This window comes from Dromaius novaehollandiae, chromosome 10, assembly GCF_036370855.1.
Source record: "Dromaius novaehollandiae isolate bDroNov1 chromosome 10, bDroNov1.hap1, whole genome shotgun sequence".
Lineage (NCBI taxonomy): Eukaryota > Metazoa > Chordata > Aves > Casuariiformes > Dromaiidae > Dromaius > Dromaius novaehollandiae.
This window is the reverse complement of record NC_088107.1, coordinates 20,671,807-20,686,796: the sequence shown is the minus strand read 5'-3', so window position 1 is coordinate 20,686,796 and position 14,990 is coordinate 20,671,807. Positions and strand designations below refer to the sequence as shown.

The 14,990-nt window shown below is 38.9% G+C and overlaps 1 protein-coding gene across 1 annotated transcript; it reads right to left on the bottom strand.

Moving 5' to 3' along the window:
* Window positions 1-473: 473 nt before the first annotated feature.
* LACTB (lactamase beta) lies at window positions 474-12,665 on the bottom strand. The gene is made up of 6 exons (XM_026113392.2): window positions 12,330-12,665; window positions 11,766-11,832; window positions 10,142-10,332; window positions 9,432-9,777; window positions 7,761-7,926; window positions 474-5,415 (listed from the first exon to the last, which is right to left on the bottom strand). The coding sequence occupies exons 1-6, from the start codon at window positions 12,582-12,584 to the stop codon at window positions 4,872-4,874; spliced, it is 1,569 nt and encodes a 522-aa protein (XP_025969177.2). The 5' UTR covers window positions 12,585-12,665; the 3' UTR covers window positions 474-4,871.
* Window positions 12,666-14,990: the final 2,325 nt, after the last annotated feature.

The following is a 14,990-nucleotide window of genomic DNA, read 5'->3' as shown; positions in this document are numbered from 1 at the left end:
TCACTTGCAGCATTGCTTTAGTCCCTTTACTATGTTGATGAATATGCTGGTAGTCTGTCAGTTTAGTTCTCAAATATAAATTACCCACTTATGTTCAGCTGTTATTCTAGAATGCATGGTTTCCCCCTCTCTCTTCTAGTCTAGAAACTCCCATTGAGCTTCTATATTGGATTGGATTACAATACAAAGAAGGAATATTTTGCAAAACAACAAAAGCATTCTGTACAGGGAAGGCATATGGTGTATGAGTAACTAAGTCAGCAATCTACGTTAACAGCTGAGAATAACAGCAAGTCATAAAAGAAGTAATAGCAAAACCATGCATATTTTCAGTATTAAATATAAATAATTACCTTTTTGAATGAGGAAAATGATTTTTAGATTAATTTTTAAAGACATCCCTTTCTAAATGGCTGTACAAGACCATTAGAGTTGAAAGGTTGTTTTAACCATGATAAACCATTCAAACAATGTAATCTTATATGCATCTTATTTTACTAAATAATATCTTCAGTTACATAACAACGTATTTTTCAAAATACCAGCTGTCCTGGTGAGCTGATTGTTGTTGGGAATTGAACTTGTATTCTTTTTTAATGGTAGCAAATTTGTCAGTGTCTAGTCAATAAAAAAACTTGATATTATAATTAAGTGCATTTGCAAGATATGTTTTATTTCAGTTAATGCATTCAGTGAACACTGATAATTATCAGATGCAAAAAGCAGGTGTTTGGTGGAGAAACAAATACACCAATTTAGTATACATGCCTTTTAAGGAAAGTAGTTTTAAGTCAGTGCCATACTGTGTTTTCACAGTAAAGGTTAATTTAAGAGCATGTTTATCACTGAGGTTGCTCTTGACTGACCAGACAGTTGCCCACACTTAATGCCAGTCCATCAAACAAGTGGTTTCAGAATAAAGATCAGAGTAGCAATATTAATTCACATCTGTGACCTGAATACACATGCTGAAACCAGAACTGATTCCTGCTCCCCCATATCACTGCTTTTTCTCCCCACCCCCAACATATGAGAACTTAAAAGTCATGATTAAGTAAGAATCACCCATTCAAAGGAAGTCAGTGACCCATTTTGCTACAGGTGCTAGAAGGTGAAATGTAAACATTGTAATGTTTCCAATACTGTACACATGACAATAGGCTAGTGACATCTGAACACTGATTTTTTTTTAAAGCCTTAAGTTACCAGAGATATAGTATAAAGAATGTTGTCTCTGCATGTAAAGTTAACTGCTAACCATTCTACCATTCTACTTGTCAAGTGAGTACTACAATAGTATCATTAGTAGCTTAGCGTTAGAAATACCTTAGACACTTCTGGCCATTATTTGCTTTCATACATATGTCAAATATTCATTCATGATGCATATTTGGTCACGTGTAGACAAGCATACTGATAAACTCACACTTCTTACATGCTGAATCTTAATCTAAACCTAAACGCAACAGTCATTGAATGAAATCTGTTTTCTAAAGTACGCAAAATGCTTTTCAAGAACAATTATACAAAAAAAAAAGGTGACTTGCAAAATAAAAATATCACACAAGAAAAACAGGCTATAAATCTTATAGTACCAATGTTAGTTTCCAGAGTTTCTATTTAAAACATTGTATTTGTTCAATTTCTGTTAATGTGTCCTTGACATGAAAACAACTCTGAACAAATTAGTTGTTCCCTGCCTAAAATAAGCAATGACTTCTGCTGTCGCATGCTCACCAGGTACTAGGTGCTCAAGACTGAAAACATGTTGCCATTGTAGAAGATGCTCCTCTCCAGTACTTCTGTATTGGAACTGTCAACTATTACTAAAGATTTCAAAGAAAAATTAGATGAATTTATTGCTTGACCAAATTAAGATTTTGTTCAGAAAGGTTTTCATGCCTATATTTTCTCTACTGGTTTGATATTTTTGAGCTATGAAGACAACTCATTATTAATGAATTAAAAAAAAAATGAAATTTTGGTGGGCCAGAAAACCCAAGCAAGAAATATAGATGAAAATCTTTTATTGCTTTAAGGCACAAGAATGGTTATGTATAATCATGAAAAGTGCTAAAACAGTCATACCATCTTGAATTAGAAATCTCGATAAAACACTGACACCTCATAATAGTACATTTCCTGGTTTGTCAGTCTTAGTAGCTGTAATCATAGGCATACTGGGAACAGAGCTGACAGTATTATTATTTCACCACACAGCAGCTATCAATTATGAACTTAACATGAGAAGCACTAGCTTGCGGAAGAGGCAGGTAAGGCCATCTTCTCTCAGCTGTCATCTGAGACATCTTTCTCCCCAGGTTCAGAGACACACAGCTGCTAAACAGTACTGGGACATAAGCACTCAAATCTTTTCTAAAGAGTATTTTGTGTTGTCACAGGCTGGAAAAAAGCATCTGATCTAACTGCAGGGAAAGAGGAGTTCTTTGTTTAAAAAACAAAAACAAAAAAACAGTCCTTGCAGTCCTGTGAAAAAACTGTTGGTGAAACATGCAAAACAAGGCTCCGAGCACCAGCTCTGCAAACGATCAAACGTACTAGCACCACAGAAAAAAATGTGGGATGCAATCTACCAATAGTAGCTAATGGCAGCTGCACGCTAAACCAAAGGTGTGGGCATAGAATGAGTTAGTGGCATTTGTCTAACAGCAGTAATATTGAGAAGATACTCCGCAGAGGCAATCAAATCCATTAAAGAAGCAAACTGTTTAAGAGTTAGTGAATTGAGACCACATATTTACTGTTTAAAAAAAAATTTTTAAAAAGTGATAATACAGAAATACCTAACTTTCCTGTTTTCTAAAATCCAATCCTATTACACTGATTTTACACTGATTGGAATTTGCAGCAAGAAGACAACGAACTATCTTTCATCAGAGCATTATTTTCACTCTGACCACCTCCAAGTTTACACATGCTAGTTCTCTCAAGAATTAATATATGGACTGCAACACTGGTAACTGGAAATGGTAACTCCTACACTATACAGTATCCCTACAGTCTCAAGTATATGTCATGCTAAATTTGTACCATATTTCATTTCCCAGCTGTTTTGGGACTGACATCATGCTTAGCACTGTACAAGAAACGTGGGAATTCTCCTAAAGACAGTATCAAAGATCTCCTGATGACAAACTTAACCAAAAGATACATGTGAAAGGGATAATTTAAGTGGAGAACACACTAAAACAGTTCAGTCTGCGCTGCCTCATGCTAAACATGTAAGAAGTTGCAAAGGCTGTGATACAGCTAGCATGAGAAATTGTTACCAATTTAAAAAAGGAAAAAAGACTCCACCTTTTGAAGTATTCCAAATCTAATGTTATGGGACAGAAATTTTATTATTTTCTGCATTAGGAACAGTACAGAGGCTCTCAAGAGCTATGATAAATATTCCAAAATTGTCTGACACCAAGAAAAGGCAGTAGTCGAAACCCTTTTCAGTTAGGGCACATGGACAATAGAAAAATATGTCCCTCCAAAAGGGCACATAATTTCCTATATTGAGATACTTAAAACCCATTTTGAACAAAAGTGGACTGGGGAAAACACAGATCAGTAAAGGGATGACTGAGCAGTAAATGGCTTTTTGATGCCCTTGAGAAAAAAGAGATGCCATTATGGACTATATAGAATTCACAATAGCGAGCTGTCATTATACTCCTATAATAAAAATGAAGCTTAGCTGTAGCTTCTTTGGAAACCTGCCACAATAATTTCTTGCTCAACTTGTGCAAAAGTAACTCCTTAAGGCAGGTCTTCAGAACGGGAAAAAGGACAGTTATTTGGGGGGGGGGGGGGGGGGGGGAGAAAGAAAAAGAAAAGAAAAACCCCACCTCTCCATCTGTAAGACTTTTACTCCTGGCTTCAAGAACAGCCTTTAAATTTCATTGAAGTTGAGTTCTTATTCTCTTTATCTAAAGCTCTATCTACATACCAGAATACAGTGCTATTTCTGGCTATTAGCTACCACTTCTACTACCAAAGCTAAGTTAGCACATGCACATCGTGGCTGATTTACCTTGCAAGGAGAGATGGTTTGATGGCTCACCATGTTGTGCTATTCTGGCATATTCAACTGTGAAATAACACCCTTATTTCACAGTAGGAAAGTTTCACACATTCTCTGTGCTCAAGAAAAATTGGAAGAGCCCACAGCTACACAGTGAAAAGATTTTTACTCACATTACTCTAGCTTCATTCTTTTTTAATTCTTCAACAGTCCACGTCTTTGATAAAAATGTACTTCTGGTATAAATCTGCATTCTGGAGGTAGCTTCAGGATTTGTTTTTTGCTTTTTAAACAAATAAGAAAACCTCTGTAAAAATCTAAAATCAATACTAAAACTTTTTTAAATAATACTGAACAGTTTTGGCAGACCTGAATTGTGAAAGAAATTAAGCCTTTGTGTGCTCAAATCAAGATGTGAAAATTTTTTTACAAGGTTAACATTTAAGTTAGATAATTTGTTGCTGTACTTCCCAGTAAAAGAAACCAATACTAGTTCTTTAATCTTGGTCAAGTGCTTGACTGGATGAGGGGGAGAGAGGGAAAAAAAAAAAAAAAACACACAAAAACAAGACCCGCCAATATAATGATAATTTACATGGGTAACACAGGAAGTCAAATTCAACTTTTACATTCTCTTCTATAAGCTAGGAACTTCCCTGAGAGATGAATCCAGTTACATGAAAATGTAGCACCACTAGTGGAAGTTAATTAAGGGAATTTTTGATACTTTCTCTCATGTATTCTTAGCAATCTCAGACTTCAGCTGTACCCCTCTCCATTTATTTTTTTTTCCATGTTTCAGTACAGTAGTTCGGTTACTCAAATCTGTTTTTTTCTTTTAATCTACGTATTGCACCCATTTTTCTTTATCAAATTCCCTTGCAATCTTTAAGGCAGTGCTGTTGAGGGAAACCGACTGCATATTACAGATAACAGTAACGACTACTCCTCTAGGTGGTGCCACCAGCCCATTACCCACGGCTTCAGAGTCCAGCTCTTCAGGAAGAATGAGGAGGACACTGCTTGCCCCCACTGCACCACCTGTATGGGAAGCATAATGTCTCTGCTGTCTGCAAAAGCCACATTGTTGTTTCTTCTCTACTACAGCCCAAGCCATGGCGTATTTACCATCCCTGTCCCACGATACTTCAGTTTTTGGCACTGGGGTCCACATCATTGCGACTGTATCTGGTTTGAGGTACCCAGGAAGCAGTTTGACATTAGTGTTTTTAAATCGTCCAACTTGGTAACTGTACAACAAGGCATTTCCAAATTTCAGAAGGTCACCTACTGATGACAGAAAGCCACCACCAGCCCACTTGTAAGAGTTGTCCACATATGGTGCGTTTACCAGCCGTCCCTTTTTGTTGTAAACATAACACCTAGAATTCAAGAAAATTTAACTCGTCATTCTCAAATACTATGCACAACCATTTTAAACTGCCCTACTTTTTAAGGGCAAGCTGACTATATATCAGCTTGTTCTCAAGAAACTTTAGAAATGTCTTTTTAAAATATTAAATATATTTTTGCAGAAAATCAAATTATAAAGAAATTCAAATGGGAAAACAAAAATAAGTGAGAGCTTTTATGTTAGAAGTTTTGTTTTGATAAAGCACTAGTCTTTCTTCTTACTGTTAGGATACACTAAAGGTCAAAGCAATACAGAAGACATGGAAGAAGTCTGTAGATCAGCCAGCACAGGACTTCTCTTAAATCTGTGCAGTAAATTGAAAGTGTTTCAAGAGAGAGGAATCCTATTACTGACCTTATGATTATTAGACACTGCTCTGAAATTTCCCCAAAGTCTTACATGCCCTGTCCACTGTGAGGCAGTGTTTCCCATTTATGATTGCCTTTTTTTCCATTACAGTGGCTTTGCAGAACAACAGGGTATGCTGGAACTACTAATAAGACCGAGAAGCATGAAAGAGTCTTGCAAAACCTTTTGTTAAAATATAAATTGGAAACCATCACCCAGATTTGGAGAATGAGCTATCAGGAACAACACAATAGTAGCATTGATTGAATTATGCTTCTAACATAAACAGTCCAATCACTGGATTAATTTCATACAACATATCAAGAGGAACATCGACTAATGACAAACTGATGAGTTTCAACCTATTGTCTTCAGACCACCAGAGGCGCATAGACTACTTACGGATCCATGAAAAATGTAAAAAGCACACCTACTATCAAATAGGTATACTTTCCCTAACTAGTCTGCATTTAGGCTGAAAAACTTTTAGGGATCTTCTGAAAGTAACATAAAATTCACAGACTGAAGCAAAAAAAGAGAGATAAGGAGTTCCACTCCGAATAAACTCAGCCAGTGACTTGAGTACCTCTCAGTGTCCCTATACTCAATTTTTCTATCATGATAATAGTTTCTTACAAAGATGTTCAATGCCTGGCTTACACCTCAAAAAGATCTTGAAAATGCAAAGTTTTAAGCATTTTAATATCAGTGAAACATAGCATAAGCAAACCATTAAAAAAACCCTCAACTTCTCAATATTTTCTAGTTTGAGACATCAAGCCAGTTATGCTTGAAGGAAAAACACCACATTGGTGCCTCAGTTTCGCTTAACATTAAACAGCCCATAAGATGACCCCCATAGCAGTGTCTGTCCCAATTCTTTCATCCCTACCGTATTTCAGTTTGTAAAAAGGTTCATATCTCTCTATATATATACACAGATAGATCTAAAACCTGACTGTACCAGCTTGATGATCTACAAGAACAAAGCAACTAGCATCCAGTTCTCCAAATGACCAGAAGAACCTTTTAAAACTTTCAAGCAAAATAAACACCATCACGGAGTCTTAGAAGATAGCGTTAAAACTATTCTTAAAAAGTTATGGACTGCTTTCTGTATATATACAGATTTTAAATATACACTTATATGTAGATATGATTGTATTCAATATGTCTATTACCATTTTCATTGCTTAAGAGCTTCTTAGAAGCCTAACTGAGTTTTTATGAGACTTTTTCCACAACTGTATGTGATACACTTAGAATCCTCTTCCTCTGTCAAAATTTAAGAGAACTCAAACAGGTAGCTGAGTAAAATAAGACTGGAGAGAGCGAGAGAGAGATGACAAGCACAACCCTTACTCACTAAATTCAAATGGTTATCTAGTTACATAAATTCTTTTTTAAAGTTCTTAAAGAGATGTCAATTGGAGGAACAGGTTCTGCGTTAAACAGGATTTTAATTCTGGCTAAAACTGATACTATAATTTATTGAGCCTTTTGTTACTGTGGGACTAAACCACTACAATTCAGTGGAACTCTCCAGAAGTCAACATGTAAAGCAAACTCAGGTAACTACACACTGTACAATAGCCTCCCAGTTACTCCTTAATTTTCCTCTATCTACACTTACCTGCTTCTTTGCAACCAAACTAAATGCAAAACTTCAAAATCATCCCCCACCATCTCCCTCTCTCTCTCTCTAAAAATATATAAGCCCTTATTACAGAATACAAAATAAGTATTTCCTGTTATTTCACATGCTAATTACAGCATCAATACCATAATGCTGACATAAAATTCAAGTTTGAAATAACATGAACCACTTCACCTAAACACCTGTTGTCATCAGTCCACCCCCCCACCCTCACCCCCAATTGCATATTTTCATTCAGGAGGCTCAAAAAGATAGAAAGAACAACAATTAACGTGGAAAAAGTAGAGTAAGATTTCATTCCTGTTTACCTTGCTCTGTTATATATCATTGCTTCATTATCATCCAGTACAGTTGAGAGCATATCCAGGTCCCGAAACATTTTTAGCATATAATCTGTAAATTTTTGTCCTGAAACTCTCTCCACAACAGCACTTAAGAGGGTAAAGCCATACGTTGAATACAAGAACTGACTACCTTAAGGAAATGGAAAAAAAAGGGGAGGGGGAAAAAAAAAAAGTTAGATGCATGATGCTTAAATGAAAACTTTGAAGGATAAACCTTCAATAATCACACAGGAAATAAAACTATGTATAGCAACGAATAACCAGTTCAAATAATTATTTACATTATATTACAACTGGGGAAACTAGGGCTCAAGATACTGATCCCTAGGAATGACTGTACTGGAGCAGACAGAGATGCTCACTGAGTGCAGGTAGCTGCAACAACAGCACTGAAGAATTTTCAAGAATCAACATTTACAGAGAGGTTTCATGCTGAGACGTAGAGAGTAACATTTAACATCCTTTCCACAAGATTTACCATACTAGTTCTAATGCGGATATCTGGATTTAGAGCAGCTGAAGTGAACCATGTAATCACTGCCTAAGAGAAGCTGACCCACTATGATTTATTTGTGTATCTATATCCTGGAGGTGGAAAGGCAGGGGAGTACTGGCTCAAGTTTTTCTAAGGTCCTCAGCCACTTTTATCATCATGTTTTAACCTTTCTAGTTCTAGAATATCCTTTAAGGTAACACGAACAGTAACACACATTATTTTAATAATATTATTTACAAAATGATGTTTTGTGTTTTAAATCTCCTTTTTTCTTGTGCTAACACCTTTTCCGAAACACCTCCATACCAAGGAAAAGTTTTCATTGAAGTACCTACAGTCACAGACAGACCCCCTATTTGAAATAGTTCAGTTAACTTAGAACTCTCCAAGGTGGAAAACTGGTCGACTTCTTCCTCTCCATATCCATCTCCCCTTAAATGCGCATTATTTGCTGTTTATCGGCAACGAGTATTATTTGCCTACTAACCCAACTCATTTAGAATTTATATCTGAAACTCTTCAAAGTAATCTCTGGAATTAACATAAATAATTTCAGCATCTTCAATAAGGTTAGGTATTCTGCTCTTTCACTAATCAACCTCCCCTCGTCCATGATGTGAAGATTAAAAACATTTAAATGAAGTCTAACTGTTGTAGCTGTGTAGCTGAAGTAACAGGGAAACTGAACAAGTGGTTAAAAACAGAAACGAGAAGTATACAAGTAGCGTAAACAGAAAATGGAGATCTCTCCATACAAGGCAAGTATTCTACTGTACAGATAAGGACTTTCAAAATATACAAACACTGTGGTCTGCACCTTTAAAGACACTGAAAATACAGTACCACTAAAGACTTCAGCTTAAAAACACCCTTATAGCACTGCTTTGTCTTGACCAAGTCCTAATGATTTGTTTGATCATCAAAAGTTAAATCAATTCTAAGATAATTACAGGACTGGACAGTTTGTACAGGACAGCCTGAACACCTCTCTGTCGAACTTTAAATGGAGCACAGAAAAACAAATAAACAAAAACCACTCCACTTTACTGGACTAAACTGACTTCATCGCATGTAAAACAATTTGAAACTAAAATTTTACTAGAAAAGTGCATTTTTAATCAAAAGAAATAGAAACTCACCTGGTTTAAAGAATAAAGGATCATTTTTAAATATCTTCAGTGATTCAATCACACTTTCAAATTTTTCTTTCAAATAATACTCTTCTTGTTCAAATTCCTTGTCTCTCCTGCCAGGTTTTGAATTTCGGCTTTTTACCTCCTCTTCATGTTCTTTCTTAGCTTTGACAGAATCAGTTTTTTCAATGCCTTTAGCTTCTTTTTCTTTCAGTTCCTTCTCCTGGTTAGGTTTTGTTAGTTTAAATGCTCTGTTTGCCTTTTCCTTCTCTTCCTTTACTTTTGTAATATCTTTTTCGTAGTGACGAATGCCACTCAAGTGTGAAACTAACAGTCTTGTAGTAATAACAACCTAGGTAGAAAGAACAATATCAGAGGACAAGCCCTTGTAACTAAAGACGCAAAACATACTGAATCACCCAAAAGAACATGACAAGGAATAGTCAAAGATACAGGACCTTTTAAACGCTGTATATTAAACTGGTTTAAAATACATACATCTACATATTTAAGTATATATACACACATGTACCCATACACGCTCTGAAAACAAAACTGAAGATCCAGATTCCCAATGCTGCTTTTTCAAGCAGCAAACATCAGTACATGTCTAAAGGATTTCTGGTGTTTTACATCAATAGATCCAGGTACAAACACACAGGGCTGGGCAATGGCTGGAACAAAATCCAAAGTGATACCAATAAACTATCATGTACCTTTTCACCCTCATAGATTTTTTCTGGAAATTCAGGGACATATTTCTGTACTGGAGCATCTAAGTCCAGCTTTCCTTCTTCCCACAATTTAGCAACAGCCATCATGGTAAGACACTTGCTAATACTAGCAATTCGCATGATCGTCTCTGGTTTACATATTACACGATTCTCTACATCAGCATAACCCAAACCTGTAAGAAAATAAAAATACCATGTCAGGAGAAAGTTAGAATCTTTCAAATTCTGTAACCTCACTTTAATGAAATACGTTGCTATGTACTGCTATCATCTTAGTTTTCCATAAAGAACACAAACCTATTATCAAAATGTTTATTTAAAAAATTACTGTATTTATGTTTTCAGAAACAACAAATGCCTACATAATATGAACAGTACTGACAGGCTGTATTTAAAAAATAACCTGTGTAACCAGAGGAATTACTTGTAATTTCTGGAAGGATGATGGCTGTTAAATCCTCAGTACCTTCCCAGCAAGAATCTGTACCTCAGCCCACAAATGGGAGATGCATCACCAAACGGGAACCATTCTTTCTTTGACTGTTACATAAGTTCCTGGGGGGAGACCAGTTCTTTGCGTCTCACATACAATTCTACCAAACAGTACAGCTGTATGCCTCAAGAATAAGTATATACAAAGACTGATCTGCTAAACTAATGGAAGAAAGGTTCTTAAACGTAATGGTTGAGATACACTAGCAGGCTCAGGAAGTTACTAAATTACTGATTGCTGGAGGTTAGTAAAGTTTACCAGGGAAAGTATCACTTCATACTCCCTGGGCACCTGCTTTTGGCCACTGTCCTGAGACAGGACAACAAGTGGCTGAAATTCTAGTCTGATCAGTATGGCCACCCACATAGTTCTTCATCATTCCACAAACAAAACAAAGTACGTGATTATTTTGTACCATGATTTTTCAAGTAGGAAGCATTTGGAGAATGAGTGATACAATGATCAATGGTCATTCACAATGGCTTAGACTTGGGCCAGGACAGAACTCTTTCATGAATTTCCCATACATGAGTTGGTAGGAAGTTTCCTCCAAGATTTCTTCAAAAATACTGATGAAAAAGCCTTATCAAACCAAAATAACTACTCAGAAATATTTCAATTAAAAATGACATACAGCTTAATTCAAGTGCCAAGCTGAGAGCGGTTCCACTTATTATGGCAGAAGTCACATGCCACTGATGTCAGCCCCACACCCTCTCCTAACAGGTATGGTGCAAATTAGTCAGCTCTAAGACACATTAAAGTATACCATATTCTTTATTAAATTTATTCACATTAATAGCAGGCACCTTGCATTAATAAATGGACAGAACATCTTTTGGAGCCTTATATTGATGATCATTTGTTCTAAGACAGCTCTCTAATTTTAATAATTCCTTTACCTCATTTGAAAAAACTAGGCAGTTATGAACTATTAATCCCATACAGTGCAGGCAGAAGTTGAAGTCAGCTTAAAATTTTAACAACAACACTTGTCTATGAAGTAAATAGTTAACTTTTAAAGAGTGCCCATCATCTTCCAAGGGTGTGCACAACTACAGAACTAATACTCTAATAACTAATACCTAATAATAACTAATACCATATACTAACCTTCTGACCAGATTTCCTTTCCATCTACAGAAACTCCAACCAGTATACCTGGGATTCCTGCTTCATCCTGTCAAAAAAGAGAAAGGAAGCATTTTAAGGAGAGAGTTTAAAAAAAAAAAAATCCCTCCAAAACCCTAAAGAAGCAAAATCGATCCTCCAACTAAAAATATTCGTGCATATTGTTGCCAAATTACAACTGAAATTATTTTGTTAGAGTACTAGTTGGACTGAACTGGTAAAAACTGCTCTGAAAAAAACAGACAATTTCAATACAGCAAGTATGAAAAATATAATCCAGCAAAGTAATAATAATTTAGTTAAAATATTTTACTTCATAGTTTAGTGGATTTAAAGATCAGGACATGCAAAACCAATGGTAAATACAGAGGAAACATTAAAGAGCCAATACGTAGTACGTGAACAGCATCATATATTAACAAACAGAACTTCAGGGGGCTTCAGTTAGATTTCCAAAATAACTTTCCAAAACAGTTTTTGAATAATATAAAAATATAAACCTGGTGACGTATAAAAAACAACGACCCCCCCCCCGCCCCGCGGCACCTTGACCCTGCGCAGCAGGTCCCGGCTCCTCTCGATGGCCCCGCCAAAGTCCCGAGGCGCCGCCTCCGCCGCCTCCAGCCGCACGTCCGCCTCGCAGCCCGCCGGCGCCTGCACCCCCGGCGCCTGCACCCCCAGCGCCAGCCCCAGCGCCAGCCCCCAGCCCCAGCGCCGCGCCCCGGCCCTGCCGCCCCCCGGCAGCCGCCCGGCCCGCCCCAGGGCCGCCCCCCGGCGCAGCACCCGCGCCAGCCCGCTCATGGCGGCGCCGCGCCGCGCCTCGCCGCCGCCAGCCGCCGCCGCCGCCGCCGCCAACGGCCGCCCGCCAGGCGACGCCGGCCGCGCGCCGAGCGCATCGAGCAGGGGAACCGCGCGCGCCTCGCCCAGCCCGGCCGTTAAACGGCCGCGGAGGCGCGACGCCCCGGGCGGCGGGGCAGCCCCGCTCGCCCGCCGGGGAGGAAGCGGGGGCGGGCTAGAGAGGGCTGATCGGCAGCGCTGCCGGGGCAGCCCCGCTCGCCCGCCGGGGAGGAAGCGGGGGCGGGCTAGAGAGGGCTGATCGGCAGCGCTGCCGGGGGCCGCGGCCCCTTCGGGGTGCAGCCCTTCCCGTCAGGAGGGGCGCCTCGCCCCTCAGGGGTGCGCGGCCGTTGGTCACCGCCCGCCATGGCCCGGCCGCGCCTCAGCGCCCCGCCATGGCAGTGACGAAGCTGCTGTATAAGAATCACTTTTCATCTAGGTTTGCTAATTTAACCACTAGGGACATCTTTGCGCCCAAACTCAGTTACAGGCGATATTTGGCCCCTTAAGATTAATCAAGTTATCATGAATTCTTCCTCTGTTTAGAAAGGAGGATTTTTAAGGTACGGTTCTGCTTTGCCGGGTACCTGGAAAAGCTGCGAGTCTGGCAGCGTGAGCTCGGCGCTGCCTGCCTCCTTCCCCCTTCCCTGGCGGGAGCGAGGAGTTTGTGGCTCCCGTCAGCACCAACACAGCGTGAGACAACAAGCCGTTTTTTTACCAACGCTTTCCCTGTACTGATCTGTAATAAAAAGAGAGAAGAGATCAAGGACAAGTCAAGCTATGACATAACTTCTAATTCGTAACTCTGCACTCCATGGGAAATGATTGCAGAATCAGTCCCTAAATTCAGATTAAAAAAATCATTGCTGAATGTATGCCAGGCAGAGTAATGTTGGGTTAGCCAGACTGGCACTAAGATAAAACTTTTAAACTGTAATATGAGTGTATTTAATCTAGATTAATGAGGAATTAATTATAAACCCTGAATTTCCCAATGCTAGTTTTAGAGTCCAGCTTCAGCCTAGAATAGTACTAATGGCACAGCCCCCATTTCCCCTTGGAAATGACTTTTCCAGGTAGTTGCAGTTGCTTTCTGATACACTGAGGCATGGGAGATGAGAACGCCGTCCAGCTGATGCTTTTTGAAGTACCTCAGACACAGGTTTCCTCTCAACTTTCTGCATGTTTGACTTCCAATAAACTTTTAATAGGTCTCTTCAGAATGTTTGAATGTTTGTGTGTTGTCTGAACAGCGAATTAACTTTAAAGAGACTAAAAAGTGACCAAATCATAATATTATTACTCAAGAGGGCAGAAAGAAACGAGAATTTTCAATGCATCAGCAGATGCAGATCGACACGCTGGTAAGCAGTGTCAGCTAGATCTAAGTCCACATGTCAGGCGAGGAGCCAAGGATGGGTCCAGTAGTCCGGACTCTTGTGAGCTTGCCAAAGGGATGAATCTGCAGATTTGGGATCCTCACTTCTCATTGACAGTGGAAGAGCTATGCTCACAACGCAAAGGCAAATCCAGAGCAACTCAAAGGTGTCAGTGGAGTTGTCAGTCCACACATCTAAGTGGCTCATCAAAACATCTTCATTAGTATTAAGATGTTTGGTCATCCTGTAACATTTTCACATTAACTCCTTTTTCCTTTCCTATATCTATCATATTGTTCATTGCTGGGAAATTACTAATTACACTGATGATAGAGCAGATGATGTCAGGCTCAAAGACTGTTACAAAGACACCCTCGCTAACCTTCCGTTTCAGTCTTTTTTATCACTGATACTGTTCTTTTGGGTTTCAGACTAACTTGTCCAGGAGTTTACGTGTAAGAGGGGAATGGAAAATGCAATGGTTTACAAACAGGTTAGAAGTGATCACAGCGCCTTTCTTTCTAACTGTTCAAAGTCAGTCGTCTCAATGAGGGGATGCCTTAAAGACTGAACTCTTCCAGGGCCCTAGACCCTGCAAATAACAGACAGAGTGACTGGGATGCATCAGTCCATTGCAATGCAGAAAGCCCACAGTGTCCACTCTGATGGATTGTACAGTCCGGTACAGGGGTTTGCCATTCCTTTCTTGGAGATCTTCTGGGGTATTTAGACAATGACTTAAAATCAGATGTATACATGTTCAAGGATTCTTGAACAACAGCTAATGACCCCTAATAATGGCCAAACTGCAAATGTTATAAATGTTGACAGAAAGCACTACAGCTTAAAAATTCAAAAAATGAAGCCATAATTGTAAGCAAAAGGGGGGAGTCTGTCCTTCCAGAACTCTGCATAGGATATGCTGGGAGAAAATTGTGAGATACTAAGCTAGGGAATTCAATGTCCTTCTTCCTGTCTGACGATCTCCAAAACC

What these genes read in the sequence shown, in the direction of transcription:
- LACTB (XM_026113392.2), bottom strand. Translation starts at nt 12,584, where the DNA reads ATGAGCGGGCTGGCGCGGGTGCTGCGCCGGGGGGCGGCCCTGGGGCGG. An exon ending in ACCTGCTGCGCAGGGTCAAG is followed by an intron (nt 11,833 to 12,329) that starts GTGCCGCGGGGC and finishes CTTTTTTGACAG; the next exon opens with GATGAAGCAGGAATCCCAGG. An exon ending in AAAGGAAATCTGGTCAGAAG is followed by an intron (nt 10,333 to 11,765) that starts GTTAGTATATGG and finishes ATTTTCTTACAG; the next exon opens with GTTTGGGTTATGCTGATGTA.